Raw genomic sequence first — 17,148 nt, 5'->3', positions numbered from 1 at the left:
AATATTAATAATGATGCAATATGTGTGCCAACTGTCAACCTGCCACACTGTCTGCTTTCAACTTCCACCCAAGAAATGTACTAGAAGCAATAAGCTCATCATAACCACAAAGGCCTGACTGATGGAGCTGGATGTAAATTTAGCTGCAGAAACACAATGCCAGTGAGGTGCTCCCCCCTCAAAGAGAGCGTTCTCACACCTCTTTCCCACACCCCTGCCCAGTGACCTTCAGTGCTGCAGAGGAACCTTGGAGCTAAGACTGTTCTGTGCTTGTCCCCCTGTGCCTTCTGAGAAAAGAGTAATTAAACTTCTCACACCATAACATGTGCAGGGAAGACTGATGTGAGACTGTCTTACTGCTCATATGAGGATGGCTTGACTTTGAAGGTTTGCTGTGCCATGCAGTAAGACTCAAGCTGCAGCAATGAATCTAATTTGGTACCTTTGGGGAACATGGACAGTCCTACTTGCCCTGACACCTTTGAGGATCTTTTTTTTTTTTTACAGTGGGAAGCTGCAGACACAGGAGCTGCCTGGTTTAACAGGGCTCCCTCAGCAGGAGCAGCTCAGGCACACCTGCTGTCAGATGCACAGTTTAAACACCAGAGCTAGTGCAGGCAACAGCCAGCAGATTCTCTGCCTTCAAACAACTTCTGAGAGACACACATACTCTGAAGGCAGCTGCTTTTGTCTCCCACTTTCAGTATTGAGGGTGCAGCTCTATGCTAGCATTTACCCTGCTGGTCAGTGTTTTAGTTTCTGGGATTTTCTGCATCAGTGTGGTCATAGTCTGCCAGGCTCTCCTTGGCTCTTCCTGGAGGGCACAGCTGTGTCTGCAGAGGAACATTTTGCTACAGAAATGGGCCCTGTGCCATTGCACTGCATGTGTATCTGTGTCCCTGCCCATCAGTCCACTCTAAAAACCTCTGAAACCACTGTCTAACTTCAACCACGTTTTGGAGATACACCTTAAATGTTAAGTTCTTGAAAGCTTTAAGAAAACAATCTCATTGCTTCACAAATTTTAAGCCTGTTGGATTAGTACCCATGTGAAGAAGGCTGATAGGGCCACAGTGCTGGTACCTCCTACTGACAAAACAGATTTATTTCATATATTACCACACTGAGCAACAAGATTTTAGGAGAGAAACCAATGTGCATCTCTGTGCTATGTTCATTGCGATGACTCTAGGCTAAAAAATGACACATTTGCTTTTGGCAGATGCTGCAAATAAATCACATGGTGTGGAAAGTTCATCAGCCTAAGCTGGGCAGGTATTACCCACCAGCTCCTCTAAAACACTTTGTTTTTCTGCCTGTCAGACCAAGTGGACTGCAGGAAAGAAGAGCCTCTTTTGCTTGTGGAGAGGTCAGACTGCCCCCATGGTGCGCACTTCAGTATCACCTGGATGAGGTGAAACAGCAACAGAAATTGGAAAACCTGCCTTGCCACTGCAGAGAGGAGACCATCAAAGACACTAAAATCACAGTGAGCATTGGAATCTTGCAGGCCACAGTATTTGGCACTTGATCAACATCCCCAGGCAACCATGACAGGAAGCCACTGTGTAGCACCACCAGCAGTCCCTGAGCTCCTTGAGATGCTGGATAAATGGCAGCAGCCTTAACAAGGGTCCTTCATATAATTTGACATAAGACAGCATTTGGCCCATGTCTCCAGTCCTTCTGCAGTCTTTTATAGCACATAAATCAAGGCAAATAATCCCTTGCCTTACAATCCAAAATTTATGCAATCTTACGAAGACTTCAGGACAAAAATACAACTATTTCAAATAAAAATCCCTCCCAAATTAACTTATACCAAGGTAAGTTTTGTCTTTTGGGAATCTCAAAGTATTCTGTCATTCTCAAAAGTGAGAAGCTGTCCAGGAAAAGTTCCAACTCTCATGCAGCAGCTGACCAGTGAGGGGCTGGAAAAGGCACAAGAAAAGCTAGGGAAGACCCTTGGGATTTCTCCAGGATCCTTGAAATCTCTGGCAATAATCAGGCAGATGAGAGCCATCTTCTCAGCTGTTCTTCAACATTCAACTACACAATTTCATTAGATGAAAATGAAACACTGCTAGGTCATTCCTGTCTTCATGCAGTCAATGATCACAAAAGTAATGTTCTTATCTCACTATAGCTCAATCCTCTTGGATTTCTTCATCTCCGGTTAATAGTGCTTCTCCAATAATTCATCATTTATTCCACAATGGCTCCATTTTGCTTAACCACTACTTTTGCTCATCAAACAGATAGAAACACTCAGTTTCTTGGCTCACAAAACCCTCCAGATGCATGATATCATTGGCTATGGGCTGTCAAGGAAAACAATTATTGCCTTTTTCTCATCTTTAGAATCACCGTTTCTAAAGTAAAGGCTGTGCTAGCCCAGTCAGGAAAATGAACCAGCACATCTCAGCTGATGATATGAAGTCCTTTGACCCATCAGCAAGAAAGATGGTATTTAAATACTCATCCCTCCAGCAATTCCCCTCCTTTCCCCATCCCCATAAAAGATTTATGTTCTCAGCCTTGGCTGGCCAGCAGTACCTGTTGTGCATATGGAGGACCAAAAAAAGCCTGGAGCTACCTCCAAAGAGCCAGACAAAGGACTGGACTTGCTTCTTCATTGGCAGGGCTGTAAGAAAAGCTGGCTCACTCCCCAGAGCTGCAGAATAACCTCTTTAAGGGCTTCTGAGCACAACACACCACTGCAAAAGCCTGAAAGGCAGCAGGTTAGTGTGTCAGTAACTGCAATGGTACTGAGGATCAAGGGGATTTTCTTTCAGCCTAAGAGTAACACAATTCCATGAATATTTTTCAACTGCTCTTGTTTCTAATGAAAAGGCTTTGTGTCTATAGAACTGTCTGCTTGAACTACCATGAGATACACTAAATTCTAGGAAAAAGAACACTTGTTGGAGTTATATGTAACTGCACACTGTCAAAAAGGTCACAAGGAGCAGCAGCCCTCTTTCAACCCATAGCTATATAGATTTCAATTATTGGAATGAGGGATGCTGCAGAGAGACTGGTGGTAAAAGACTCATAGCATATGCATTGAGTAAACTGGGTTCTGGACATTAACTTCTTTTCTTCCTGTAAAATGTTATCCATGGAGAATTTGAGAACTTCACCATTTGTGTAGGATTTTGAATGTTGTTAGAGTGGGTATCTCACACTGACACCCACTGTTGCATGGCAATTAATCTCAAACGAGCTTTTGATCCAAAACTTCTGAGACATGTCAATACACTGCTTTAGGTTACACGCTTCCCATGTAACCACCTGCATCCAGGAATCCCAATGAGAAACATGGCAGTCCTACTTTCTAGCCAGAGAACTGGGAGCTGAATAAGTGAGCTAGCCTTCTCTTCATGCCAAAAATGAGCTGTGAAATGAAGCAGTGGGGTGCAGTGCCTGAAGAGAGGCTCCGGAGGCACCGTTAAAATCCCGTGGCACTTTTCTCAAGGGAAGCAATAGTCCCGCTAGCAAGGCCAGATGCCAATTTAGAGAATTAAATTCTGCCTACCCAAACTCCTCTTGTTTCATGTGGGTACAGTACTCTTCACATCCTACATAAGAAGTTTGGAAAGGGTCTCCTGGAGTCCTGGGACCCATTCCCTCCTGCTGTTGGCAGCCTACAATATCCCCCCTTTCACAGACTGGTCAAACTCCCTCCAAAGAATAATTTGTTTTAGCCATAATTGGAGGTCGATCCAGAAGCAGTTGTTAGAAACTTGCTGCTCCAAATGGGGGACTGTGATATGCACTGTTAAACACTGGCTATGCTCCATCACAGAGGTGGCTGCATTTCAAGAGCTGGCCAAGCAGAGGGCCAACTCCCAAGTGCCAAAGCACTGGGAAATCCAGGAAGGAAAGGAGACGATCCTATGGGCTACTTGTAATGGGAGAAATCATGCAGAGGATCATGGGGCAGGTTGGAGTAGCATCTTGCTCTTCACATGCCCTTGTCCTTCAGAGATGCTGAGCATCCAGGAGGCCTCATAAGGGGACAGGTCACTCCTCTAGAATGGCCTGTGGGAGAGGGGGAGGGATTGTCACAACTAGGTGAAAACTAAGCTAAAGTTTCTCCTTTTCCCCTGATTCGCTTTTTCCTGCACCATTATTTAAAGGGAAAATCTCCCATCCTCCACTGTTGGAAACTTGCACCAGCTTGGAAACCCCCCACAGTGCTTGGGAAGACAGGCTGCCCTGCAGGAAGGAAAGCTTGAGGACCAAACCAAGGGATGCACTTCACCAGCAATGAGGCTGGTGTGAGATGGTGTCCTGCTAGTGTGCAGATACTGCCAGCTGCCACAGCCTGAGATTCCTAGGCTCCTATATAATTTTATTGACTCCAGCCTAGCCTCATTTACTTCATCTCATTAACTACTCCCCTATGAATCATTATTCTTGTGCTTATGAAACAACAGTTCCCATGTCTTCCTAGATTTAGTGATACAATGCAAAGAACTGGACAGGATTTGGCCACCCCCCAACCACACCTAGCTGAACATGGAATTTTGCACATGGCATTTCTGAACGGAGCCCAACAATTTGTGTTTTCCCAATGATAGGATGACCAGGAAGACACTCTTAAAGAGGTCTTTTTCCTACAAAGTGCACTTCTACAAAGTGTAGAGATGGGACTTGAAAACATACTTCCCTAGCTATGTCCTCACACATCCTGAGCACTTCTGAATGCCTGCCAGGATTCCTCTTTCCTGCTCATCAGTTTGGGCCTCTGTTTTCTCTCTGTGCAGATGTCAGTGGCACAGGGCAATTAAAAAAGATCCTTGCAGTCTTCCAATGGGTTGACATCCCAGGCTGTTTTGAGGTAATTCTTGCATTTTTGCCCAGGTTCTTTGTGGAGTCCTGCAAGTAACTGAACTCAAATCTCCTGTTACCCACAAGACCCTTGAAGGACCTCAGCACAATTAAAATGTAGCTTTAGTTAGGGACAACAATGATAAACTTGAAAACCAAGCTTATCCAGGCCGAAAAGGTAAAAAAGCCCAACCAGGCTGAAGTTTCTACAACCCAAAATCAGGACTCAAATATAAAAATTACTGACCGTCTTTAACTCCTATTTGTTTCAGCAGTGAGTGTTACAACCACTCACTGTCATGGTCAGACTTCTGAGTAGAAGTACACATTTTACTTCTGCTCTACACAGCTAATTTCAGGTAAAACCAGTAGGACTGGTGTCCAAATCCTCAAGGAAGAGAGGCAGGCTGCATGCAGTAACAGAAAGGCAAAACATATGAAGGATTTTCCACTAGGGAAGGCACGAGATCAATAAAACACTCGGTAAGACACGCATCCCACAGCAAAACAGTGGTAATGTGATGTTTCAAAAGTTAAAAGCATGTTAGAATTTGTTGCTGGAATATAATCAAACTGCAAATATGCCTCTTCTATAAATAGCAAACAGCAACAATAGCTGAGGTCTCCAAGTGATTTATTAGCAGTATTCTGAATAGATGAACACTAAAATAAGTTACTAATTTACTAAAATCTTGTCAAGGAGACTCTGCTTCAGTAAGCCCTTTTATCCTGGAGCTTGTCTAAATGGGGACACTCAGGCGAGCTAATCTGAATTGACCACAGATGGGAATGTAAAGTGAATGAGATAATTGCATTGCAGAGTGGACAGTCACTCTCACTCACAGTTAAAGAATTAACATCTGCTAAGGGCCCCTTGAGCCCTCAACAGTGATCCCTAGCCAAGGATAATTTTAAGATTAGTGTGTTGAAAATGAAATATTAATATAATCTGAACTATGGGAGGGAAGATAGCCTTTTTTGCATACTAGTAAAATTAGTATTCCTGTCTGAGCATGAAGCTGAAAGAGTTTATTTCTGCATCTTGTTTACTTAGATCAGATTATGTGTGGCTGGTGGATCCAGTTCTGATTTCCCTTGCAATAATGTGGCTGAAGGGTTACACCCTGAAAAACAATGAAAATACTCACTATTTGTAGCATTTTTGTATGATTCAGGCTAAAACTTGGCCATAGCCTTTCTCTTAAAACACTGGTGATACAAGGCTAACATTTAGAGGTTTCTGCCTATGCTTAACAAACTGCTGTTGTGAAACAATTAATTCACTGTATTAAGCATAGAGGAAGTCTATAATGACCTCTCTGCATGCAGCTGATCCGATATTATTCCCTGACATGGGAATGTGTCTCCTTCACAATGTTGCACATCCAACTCCTCAAATAGGCAGATGCTTGAAGCTTGCTGGAAACCCAGGTTGGCTGTACCAAGGGTGGATGCCAGGGCAGGAGGTGGGCACCCACCATCTGCCTCCTTTCCTGTTCTCTACTGAGGAGAGGCTCAGTTGGTTTGTTTGGCTTCTGTATACCTGCAGAGAAATCACTGACCACTTTGCTGGTTGTTGAAACAGCGGTTCTTCCTTGCATGGGGTCGGACTGCTGCCAGGCTGCCCTGGCATGGGGCTCAGCTCAACAGAGCCCCTGAGGTCTCTGGGCACATGCTGACCTGTGAACTCAGCCTTACTTCCACCAAGAAAACGATTTAGACCAAACCCAGGGCATTTTAGTGCAGTGTTCTTGACATCAGTACAGCCTTCAACCTCTTTGCTTGGCAGTTCTGCCCAAATTTGTCCTTTCCTTCCTAATCCCACCCCTGGCCTGTTGATCCTCCATCTCTCACCTGCCTCAGGCTGGAGCCACATCCGCATCAGAGATAACCAAGTCTGGTGGACTTGCAGCATTAGGGACAGGCAGCAAAGAAGAGCAGGGACCTACCAAGCTTCTGATGAGGTGATTCTACCCACCAATAGACCATCCAAGTGCCACACATGGTGACACAAGTATCTCTCTGATTCCCAGTGCTGAGGTGGCACCCAGCAGAGGTGACTGCAGCCTTCCAAAAGCATTGCTCTCCCAGAGCTCTCCAGCACCCTAGTGCCACCACTGCATGGGCAAGCCCAGAGTCACACTGCTACAGAAGGATGAAAGGCATCTCCCAGAGCCATGTCAGCATTTCTGAAGGCTGGGTCTTTGAAATGAAGCCAGAGACTTGGCAGCTTGTTTTCTACACTATCATAAATCTCCTAAAGATCAACATCATGGCAAATTCTGATGAGGGAGGATTTTTGTCATAAGAGTTGAAGTAGGCATCTGAGGAATGACTCATGATGATGAGGGCAGAATGCATAAAGTATGATATTTCTTTTTCATAAAAAGTGAGGCAGAAACACCTTTGACCCAAATTAAGACGGGTGATATATTGAAAAAAGGCCCTAAGCCCCTGAGTACTGTGGGGTTCTGCACACTGCTGCCTTGAACTGGGGCTTGCGGGTACTGTAACAATGAGCAGAAATGCAGGTGGAGCAGCACTGCCTGCTCTTTACAGAGGGTAAAAACCAGAAACCACCAGCCCAACAAGCTGTTGTCTCTGTGCCAAACTCAGTGATATCTGGGGTGAGTCACCACCACCTGAGGCCTCACCTGAGCAAAACTGCTCATCCAAGGGGATAGACAGCAGTGAGTGAGTTGCCAGCACCATGCAGAGAGACACCAACATCCTGCAAAATCCTGTAAGCCCTTAAGGCAGTGCCCAGAAATGCACATGTGGTGTTGAAATGTCTGAAGTGTGAGAAAGCAGCACACAAACAGTGTGACACATGGCTTGGATCACAGGTTACAGCTGTTACATCCCAGTTTAAAAAAAATCTAAAAAGTTAAAAAAGAAACCCAGTGGCTCTCACAGAATTTGTAGTTGTGCCTTAAAGAAGATGAGTAATACCCTTCAGAGTAATGAGTAATACCCTTCAGACATGGACATTTTGGATGACTGCATATTTGAAACCACTGTTTCAAGTGAAATTACTGTTTCCATATGTCTGAGATTAGGTGCTACCAAAGTGGGAGTAAAGCACAACATAACTCCAAACAGAACACAAAATTCTGATGTTTCTTTAGGTCAGATACATGTTGCTATTGGCAGCTACTAGTAATTGCTGGAATGCAGCACACTGTAATAAATTAAATGTGATATTTGCTAAGCATGCAGGCTTGCCATCTGAAGAGCTGCTGCTATTACTTTGCAGGTAAAAAGTGGTGTTTAAGTGCAGGAGACTGAAGTGTACCATGTGAGCGAAATCTTCTAAGCTCCAGCCCCTTGGATGCAGTATTTGTTTAAAACTTGGAACAATTAAATGCTCTTGACTTTTATAGCTTCTTTGCAATAACACAGACTAAAGCCATGCCAAAACAAGAGGTCCCACAGGAACAAGTTCAGTATGTAGCCTCTCTTTGCAGCATGCTACTGCAGATGCACCAAAGAGCACCAAGTTACTTTTCTTCTTTAGACAGGCATTGGTTTCTACACACAAGACCGTGATTCTGCTGTCCCCAGATTGCACCAGCCCAGAGAGGAGCTAGCCTGAGGTCAGGATTTGTGCAGGCTCTCTCCAGGCACAGGTCCCATCCTGTGTGCAGGGACAGCACCATCCTGGTGTGCAGTGACCACACTGAAAAGTGCACCAGGATGCTAGCAACAGGGGACCTAGTACCAGTGAGGCAAATACTGCCTTGTAAGATGCCCCGGCTTTCTTGTCCCTGAGTAAAAATCCCTGATAAGCTTAAAAGGGAGCATGCAAATCATATACCCAAGAGAAGTCCCACTGACTGGCCTAAGAGCTGTGGATTTCTCCATGCCCTCCATCACAGGCTGGCATAGCTTCATGGTTCAGGTGGGACACAGAGGCTGGCACAAGTACTGAGGGCCTGAGAAATTCCCAGTGATGAACATACATTCTTCCTTTTGTGGGTCTTTCTTTGTAGTTGGCCCTGATTCAGAGCCACAGAATTATTTGGCTGGGAAAAGACCTTCAAAGATAATTGAGTCCAATATCTCTGCCATGGGTACAGACATATTTGAGTAGATCAGGTCGCTCAAAGCCCCATCCAACCTGGCCTTGAACACTTCCAGGGATGAGCCATTCACAGCTTCTCTGAGCAACCTGTTTCAGTGCCTCATGACCCTCATAATCAAAAAATGTCTTATGTCCAATCTAAATCAATTTCAGTATAAAACTGTTGCCCCTTGTCCTATCAGAAAAGGCCATGCTGAAAAGTCTTTTTCCACCTTTCTCCTAAGCCCCTTCATATATTGCACTCTGAAAGGAAGTTTAGGCAGCTTTTTGGGGGCACAAGCAAAAGATGCCAAGAAAGGAAAGGTAGCACTTTTTCTCGCCAGCCATTTGATTTAAAATGTAATGGAATAATCACCCTGGATCTGTCTGACAGGTCTGGAGATCTTTATTTCTCAGCTATTGAGAGCATGGAACAGCTTCTCCCAGAGCAAGACATTGGCTGCCTCCTGAGACACAGCTAACAGATGCACTTTAGTGAAAAAAACAGCTCCCAGAGAGTGCAGAGAGTGGCTTCCTATCCAGAGCATGGCTAGAGGTGACAAGTGATTGCAAAGGGGTCTGAACACATGATTTTTCTCAGCATGAATGCTGGTCTCCAAGGATCAGGCTTTCACCTCAAAACCAGTTCTCAGCAGAAACTGCAATGATATAAGAGATCTCCTGATTCACCAACCAGATTTTATCTTTTCTCTGTGTTAGGCCAGAGGGAAATTGTAAATTTGATTAAGCTTTCAGGCAAGTTCATTAAATTAGGCCACTAGAGGGAGCAGAGTGCAGGGCTGGTGACCGGGGATGCGTCCCCGCGAGTGGGGGGACACAGGAGGGCGACCCCATGGCCGCGACTCCCAGGGGAAGCTCCCCAGCACCGGGGGACGGAATTGCACACTGGTAAGAGAATTATTGGTAGCGCCTACAAATGCATCACTCGTTATCTGCTGTTTCTGATATTGAAAATAGTCCGACTTTCACGTATATTTTTCTTTAGCAAATATGATGTTTTTCTTCCTTTTTTTTTTTTTTTCAAGTTCTTTTCACATAAGTGTGCACAGGAAAAAAGACAAGGTATTAGTTTTTAAGTTACTTGGCTAACCTGGTTTATGGGAACCATACTTCGATGCGAGGTGAGTAGCTACTTTGACTGCTTACATGCCTGCTTCTCAGTGAAGGCAGTCACTATTAGAAGTCAATCTGGTGATTATTAATTTTAACATGGTTGCATTTTGGTCAGACTGATTTGCATCACCTTAAAACCACACGGCTGCAAGATCTGGAGAAAGCTGCCCAGAGTGACGCTCCCTTCGGCACTCCTGAGGAATCAGCAGCACGTGCCCAGGTTGCACTTGTGTAGCGGGGTTCACCAGGGGAAAGGAAAGGAATTGTTTTGAAAAGAGAGGGACTGCGAACACAGCAAAGCAAGAGGAAGGGTGGTGCCCGCATCACCTAGGAATGAATTACGTTAATTCACCTTGTGAAGTGACAAGAGATGCCGGTGAAATATAGTGAAATACGAAGCGTAAACACGGGTGCAGAGATTGCAGGGAGAAAGGGGGCTGGAGCAGGCGCTCTCCCGTCCCAGCCCAGGCACACTTACCTCTCCTCCAGTGCAGGGGAAGGGGCTCGAATATCTGGAAGTGCAAATGGCTCCTCTCTGCCTCACATCATCCTCCAGCCCGAAGGTGGCCGAGCAGTTAGCAGCAAAGTATTTGTAAGGCTTCCACGTCTCGCCGAAGTCCTGGGAGCGCTCCAGCACCATGGCGGCCGGTCTGGGCGACTTGAAGACCATTATCAAGTGAGTGAAGTAGAAGGCGGCCTCCAGGTCCAGGCGGATGGTCTCACGGAGGGCATCGTGGGCCGCCTGCCACCAGGTGCGGGGCAGGCGGAAGGGCGAGTCGGCCATGGCGGCGGGCGGGTGCGCCAGCCCGGCCTGGGCCCCACTGCAGCGGCCGCACCGGGGCCGGCGGCAGCGCCGCTCCGCGTCCTCGCTGTAGCTGCAGAAGGGCTCGGCGTGGCGGCGGCCGCAGGACGTCTGGGTGCGCAGCGCCCGCCCGTGCGCCAGGTTGCCCATCCGAGGGTTGCAGGCCTTGTCGCAGGGACTGCTCGCCGCCGCCACGCCGCGCAGACCTGCGGAGGGGCAGAGAGCGGGGCTGCAGCGAGCGGGGCTGCAGGCGGCTCCTGAGCTGGAGCACCGCACCCCGTCAGAGCGGACACGTCCCGCCGCTAGCGGGATGCTGCCCCCGCCGACACCGACACCGTGTGCCGCGGGTACCCACCGAGCCCGGGCGGGGCTGTGGGACAGTGTGGCACTGCTGCTCAGCTCTCCCCTCTATGGACCTCAGTGCGCCTAAAAAAGCTTAAAAAGCCACCCCAAAGCCTTTCACGGTTTCCCTGCGCTTGGGAAGATCCCTGCCTATCAAGAGATGTAGAGCAGGCAGCAGACAGGGCGAGAGATGAGTACGCCCTGCCCTCCCGGCCCCGGGCACCAGAGCAGGGCTGAGGCTTCATGGCCAGGCCACCCTTGCCCCGAGGCCTGCAAAGGGATCCAGGTGACCCTGGGGAAGCGGAGAAAAGCAGAAGAAAGGCAAGCTGCCGACAAGGCAGCATGCTGCCACCAGGCCAGGAGACTGCCAGCAACCCAGACCTTGCAGCACTGCTGCAACCCAGCCCACTGTGCAGCACATCAGGTGTCGGGGTGTGAGAGGCCACAGGAATATCACCTGCCAGCAAGGGCTTCAAGTCTTCAGCCCCTTTCCCACCACTCCATCCCCACCCCAAGTTTTCCCACCATCAGAAACTGCTGCTGACCCCAGTGTTTAATTGTAGCATGGCATAAGTTCGGAAAGGCTGTTGCTGGTAAGTGTAAATGGAAGAAAAAAAAGTTTTGGTTGAAATTATGCTGGCAAGCTGCCACGCAGCCGAGGCTCTGTGGTTTTTGTTCAACCTTTTCTGGAAGTCCTGTCAATTTTAAAATCCACAGTTATAGAGTCAAAGAAAAATAAAATCACCATGGGCTTTACTATGAAACCATGTAACTCTCACATATAATCAATGTAACTCTTGGTACAGCAATGCTTGATTAGGGGCTCTCCAACATTTTATTAATTAATTTCAGAGTAGGTCAAAGCGGTATTTGGGGAATTGTTTAATATAAAAAAAAATCTGTTGACTTGGATGTGTGGAGGTCAAAGCATCTGAGGTGCATAATGTCTTCTTTATCACCAGGCCAGTCATACACAGTCAGCTTTGTGCACCAATTAATGTCTTCTTCTTGGCATTTTTGTTATATCTGAAGGTCATTTCAGTTTAGCATCCAACAAATCCTTTATCTGGGGTTTATTCAGCTTTTGCCTACAGTGTCATAGCTGCAATTAAGCTATGTTATGCACTAGCAGTGCTAAGCCTTCCAAGCCTGACAGCATCCCCCATTTCTCCCACTCTTCAAGAAGCACTCTGGATAAAAACCATTTTTACCACAAAACTTCTATACGGGTTTTCTATAGCATTTCCTCAGAACAGCTGTGGAGCACTGCTTGCTGTGCACCCAGTACAAGGCACTTCTGAAGCCAGTTTCTGGATTTCACTGGGTGAGCAGTCTTGGGAAATTTTCAGTGAATAAGAAATGCTCAGTCAAGTTAGGCTTCCTACAGTGTGCTGGTAAAGCTGTGTTGGAGATGACCTACAGTAACTGTGCAGGATACGTTTGCTCCAGAGAAGTAAACAAATAGAACTGTAAGGTCAATGTAATGTCACCGACAACTCCTGAACATCCTTTTCAAAGCATTGTATAAACATTAACTAACCCACGTAGCTCTCCTGAGGGGTAGGTAAGTTAAGTGCTATTATCATATTATCAGTTAGGCCAGCCAGTAGTTGGCCTAATTTATGTCTTTGGCTGCTTTCCTGGATTCTTTGGCTTACGTGTAACACAGAGCAGTTTGCCGCTACACAAATAGATGAACATTTACTGCGGTTCCCTCAGTTGTGGGATTGCAAAGCAGATTTGGGAAGTGGTAGGAAGAGCAGGGCTCAGTCAGCCCCATCAGACAGGTTTGTGTTCATCAGGTCCTTTTGTTTTTTGCACACCAGACTGCTGCCTCTAGGAATGCAGTGGAGGAGGACCTGGTCAATGGGAGGTTTCCCCGTGACTGCAGTTGGTGGTAGGGCTGTCATAGATGGCCGCAGGGCAGGGACAAGGCTCTGCCTGAGTCCAGCTGGGAGGGGTTGGCTACAAAATCCCATGTCAGACACCGGGAGCTGAGAGTATTTGATTGCCCTGGTCATGCACGGTCACTGACTGCAGTTGTCTTCGGGCCAGGCATTGAGGGTCCCTTCCTCAGCCGGGATGAGATCTGGGGCAAGGCACCTTGGCTTCAGCAGGGTTTGAGAAATGCTGCTGGCACACAGACGTGGGTCCCAGGGGCAGAAAGGGGGGAGAGGAAACCCCCTTTGAAAGGGTGTTTCTTTTCACTTGAATTGGAAAAGAGTTGCATGACCGATGCAGAGCACTTCGTGTTATGAAAAGTGACAGCTTTCTAGTGTAACACTGGCTGCCACAGGGATTCAGTAAAAGGACAAACTGAGAGCATAGAGATTTCTATGCTGGCAGTCACAAGTTCACAACTGGTCCACCACAGCACTGGAAAAGGTGCTTTTCCCTACTGCACTTAATGCATCTGCCCAACTAAATCTTCCCATTCTATCTACTGTACATGCCACTGGACTGGGATCTTCAGTAATGAGTAAGAGCATGCAGCAAGTACCATGACTCACCTGGGAAAACATCCATGGAAAATCATATGCTTCCTGCTTAAGCATTTTAGCAACACATGCCTTGTGATGTTTCATTTATATCTTGTGCCTGATTAAATGTTTGTTTCCCATCAGAGTTTTTTCTTCTTTTAAAAAAAGCAATTTGGCACTCGGCTTGCACCCGGCCGAGGAAGCGTTACGCAAACTGTTTATGCCCGAGTATGTCTGCTGCGGGACCCCGCTGCGGGCAGCTCTGAGCGCGAAGTGTTTACGCTGCGGGAAGGGGCTTTGGAAACCCTGCCCGAGCTCCTCCGCACCCCGACGTCTCGGGGCAACGCCGCCCAAAGCGCCTGCGGAGCCCGCAGCGCCCCGCCGCTGCCACCCGCAGCGCTCCGCCGCTGCCACCGCAGCGCTCCGCAGCCACTCCGCGGCACACCCCGAAGCCCCGGCCCGAGCCCACCCAGCGCCGCCGGCGGCTCCGCGGGCAGGGGCGGCCCCGCGCAGCACAGCGCGGAGCGGCCGGACCCCTCTTTGTCTGCGGCGCGGGGCGCGGGGGGACGCGCATCCCGGCCCCTGCCCTTCCGCAGCCATCCGCGCACGCCGCGCAGCGACCGACACGCACCGCATGTGCGGGCACACGCGCACCCGGCCTGCGCGCACACATATGCGCACGCACGTGCGTATGTGCGTGTGCGCGGACACGTGCGGACAGAGAACGCACTGTGAGCACGGTGCGCGCACCCCCTGCGGTTCCCCGTGCGTGCGCACGCCCGCGCACCCCGCGCACACGGGCTCGGGCACACCAGCACGCGCGCGTACCCGCACACGCGCACGCGGCGCGCATCTACCTCGCACGCCCGCGGAGGACGGAGAGCGCCGAGCGCGGCCGGTCACGACCCACCTGCAGCGGCGGCGGCGGCGCCCAACAACAGCAGCAGCAGCGCCAGCCGCATCCCGCGCCCCATGGCCGAGCGCCCCGTGGCCGCCCGCCCTGCGCGCCCCGCCGCCCCGCGGCGCGACCGGCCCCGCGCGGCATCAGCGCCTCGCGCGGCACCGCCGCCCGCCCGCCGCGCACCGCGCCGCCCCGCGCCGCCCGCCGCCCGCCGCGCAGCGCCCGCGCACCGCCCCGGCCCCGCCCCGCCCGCGCCGCAGCCCGGCCCTCCCGCCCGCCCGCCCGCCGGGGCCGCCGCGCCGCGGGGGGCTGTTGCCGGTGCGCGGCCAGGCGCGGTACTGCAGCGGAGAGCGCCCGTCCGCACGCCATACACACCCCCGCCCCGTCCCGCAGCCCCGGCGGCTCCGCCGCGGCAGCCCAGGGCGGGCGGGCTGGTCCCCGCAGACAGAGAGAGGGATCCGCGATCCCACGGGACAGCGGGCTACTCATCGCCAGTGCCCGGAGGCTTCGGCTTCCGAGCTCGGGCGCGCTGTCGGGGAACAGAGGGTGGAAGTGAAGGTGCAAAAGGCAGCCTTCCTCCAGCCCGGCTCAGTTTCCAACGAGTGACTTAATTTACCACAAGTAACCCCGGGTCGCTCAACTTTGAAGACGTTACTTGTTTTATCGGCTTTTCTGGTAACTGAGCGAGGGAGCCACGTAAACATGAGAGGTTTTCCCTTTTTTTACTGGGATTGGCAATCTATGGCTTAGCTCCCGTATGGTTTGATGGGTTTGATAGCACCGGTCACCATACCACAACAGCAGTTTTGGGCTCTGAAACTAGGAAAAGGCACAGTTACATCCACTGCTCCCCACCAGACCATTACCTTTTTAGGTCTCAGCGAAGGACCATTAAGAGAGTAAGGGTGGAGCACATCTGAGCAGTCTTTTTCTTTTACTTACCTGAATCTAATCTGGGATGCGAGCATGTTTGCAAGAGCTGCAAAATGCTGTCATTCTCTGCACTTTGAACTTGGACAACTTAAAAACAATTCCATTTTAAAAATCAGTGTTAACAGTGTCTTAAGACTACCATGCTGCCTCCTGTAATGCATCTCAAACACACATTTTGAGCTGCTAGGATTATATCATCACCAAAATGCTCACTGAAAAGTATTTAGTGCACAATCATTTGACTGGACAGTGTTATCTCTATGTCTTTACCTTAAAAGGTAGAGGAAGGTTGATCTTTGCCATCTTTCAGTTACATGCCACAGGGAAGCATTTTGCTCGCCTTGCCACTGTAATTTTCTCTACCCCCCAGGTGAGAGCATCTAGACAGGGACTTCTAGTCCCCAGGCACCTGTTGAGTCCCCATGGCTACTTGTGAGCTACTCAGGGGCTTTTCCTGCAGCCTGACTGTCATGGTGTGGGTTGTTCCCACACATCTGAGCCTCCTTATAGCAGCGACCACAGAGGCAAAGGATGTTCCAGGGGCTTTCTGCCTTGTATCTTTCAAAATGGTGATGTACTGCCAAGGAATCACACAGGGTTTGTGCTGTTACAGATTGCAGCAGTCACATTCTGCAGGGCTGGGAAATGAAAAGTGCAAGCCACAGGTGAGGAATTTATCTCCATTGCAACTCATAACTCATAGCTCCTTCTACGTCGACAGTGCCAGGTAATAAGTCTGCTGTAGGGTGATAAGTCTGGGTGGAGCTGTGCAAGAGCTCACACTGCTGTGTCAACTCATTTGGCATCAGGAGCAGAGAGCTGGTGGAGGTCCATAAGCAGCAGGAGTAGTTTTCTTGATAGGGCAGAAGACTAGCCCTGACAGGAGCAGAGGATGGCTCTGGAGAAATCTCTGAAAAGGAGGAGGGAGGGAGATGATCTGGACTGAAAAACTGCAGAACAAAAATTTTGAAGGAGGTGAATGGTGCTATCACAAGCTGGATAGAGAGAGTGCAAACAGGCTCAGGCTTAAATTGGAAGAGGGAAGAGCAGTGCCCAGTGAATTGAAATGAGGAGAGAGGTTACACAGTGGGGGTGTAACTGTGGGGATAGGAGAGGGAGTGTGTTCTCAGGACAAACTCACAGCATTGTCAGAGGCAGGAGGTTGGTTATTGCTGAAACAGATTAATGGAATAGAAAACTGGAGAGAAGAAAGGTTATTTCCAGATAACCTCAGAGATGACATCCCAAAGTCATCCTAGGTATCCGTACATCTGAGAGCTTGATAGCATGGTCCCACTCCTTTGAGGTGCTGCCTGGCTCATGTGCCTCAGTCCTCTTAAGCCAAATAACTCAGCTTCACTTTTTTGCCTATCAGCTCTGCTCTTCCTAGAGGAATTTGTTTTACTTGTTGGAGGCCTCACAGTCTGCACCTTGGGCCATGGTGAACTCATATCCTCCTGCACCCCTTTCCTGGCTCCTGGAGGCTCCATGGGATATGCAGCCATGAGTGCACCCAAGCCAGTGGCTCAGTGAATGCATCCTGGGGAGCTGTGCATCGCCACAAACTGTGGGCATCTTCCAGGACAGGTGCTGCTGTCTGCTGCTTCACAGAGCTGCTGGGAGTTCACCAGAAGGTTAGAAGGGCTCAGAGGTGTTC

General features: G+C 49.2%; 1 protein-coding gene across 2 annotated transcripts in view; it reads right to left on the bottom strand.

Moving 5' to 3' along the window:
• NTN4 (netrin 4) overlaps window positions 1-14,624 on the bottom strand; it is a 47,783-nt gene extending 33,159 nt beyond the window's left edge. The window contains exons 1-2 of one of the 2 annotated variants that reach the window (XM_066550299.1): window positions 14,568-14,624; window positions 10,512-11,041 (exon numbers count right to left, since the gene is read on the bottom strand). In XM_066550299.1, the coding sequence (XP_066406396.1) occupies window positions 10,512-11,041; window positions 14,568-14,619 (582 nt within the window). In that variant the 5' untranslated portion in view covers window positions 14,620-14,624. Of the gene's footprint in view, window positions 1-10,511; window positions 11,042-13,687; window positions 14,022-14,567 lie in introns of those variants that run through there. The other variant, XM_066550300.1, reaches the window with a different exon arrangement.
• Window positions 14,625-17,148: the final 2,524 nt, after the last annotated feature.

Source organism: Molothrus aeneus, chromosome 5, assembly GCF_037042795.1.
Source record: "Molothrus aeneus isolate 106 chromosome 5, BPBGC_Maene_1.0, whole genome shotgun sequence".
NCBI classification, from domain to species: Eukaryota; Metazoa; Chordata; class Aves; order Passeriformes; family Icteridae; genus Molothrus; species Molothrus aeneus.
This window is presented reverse-complemented; position numbering and strand designations above follow the sequence as displayed.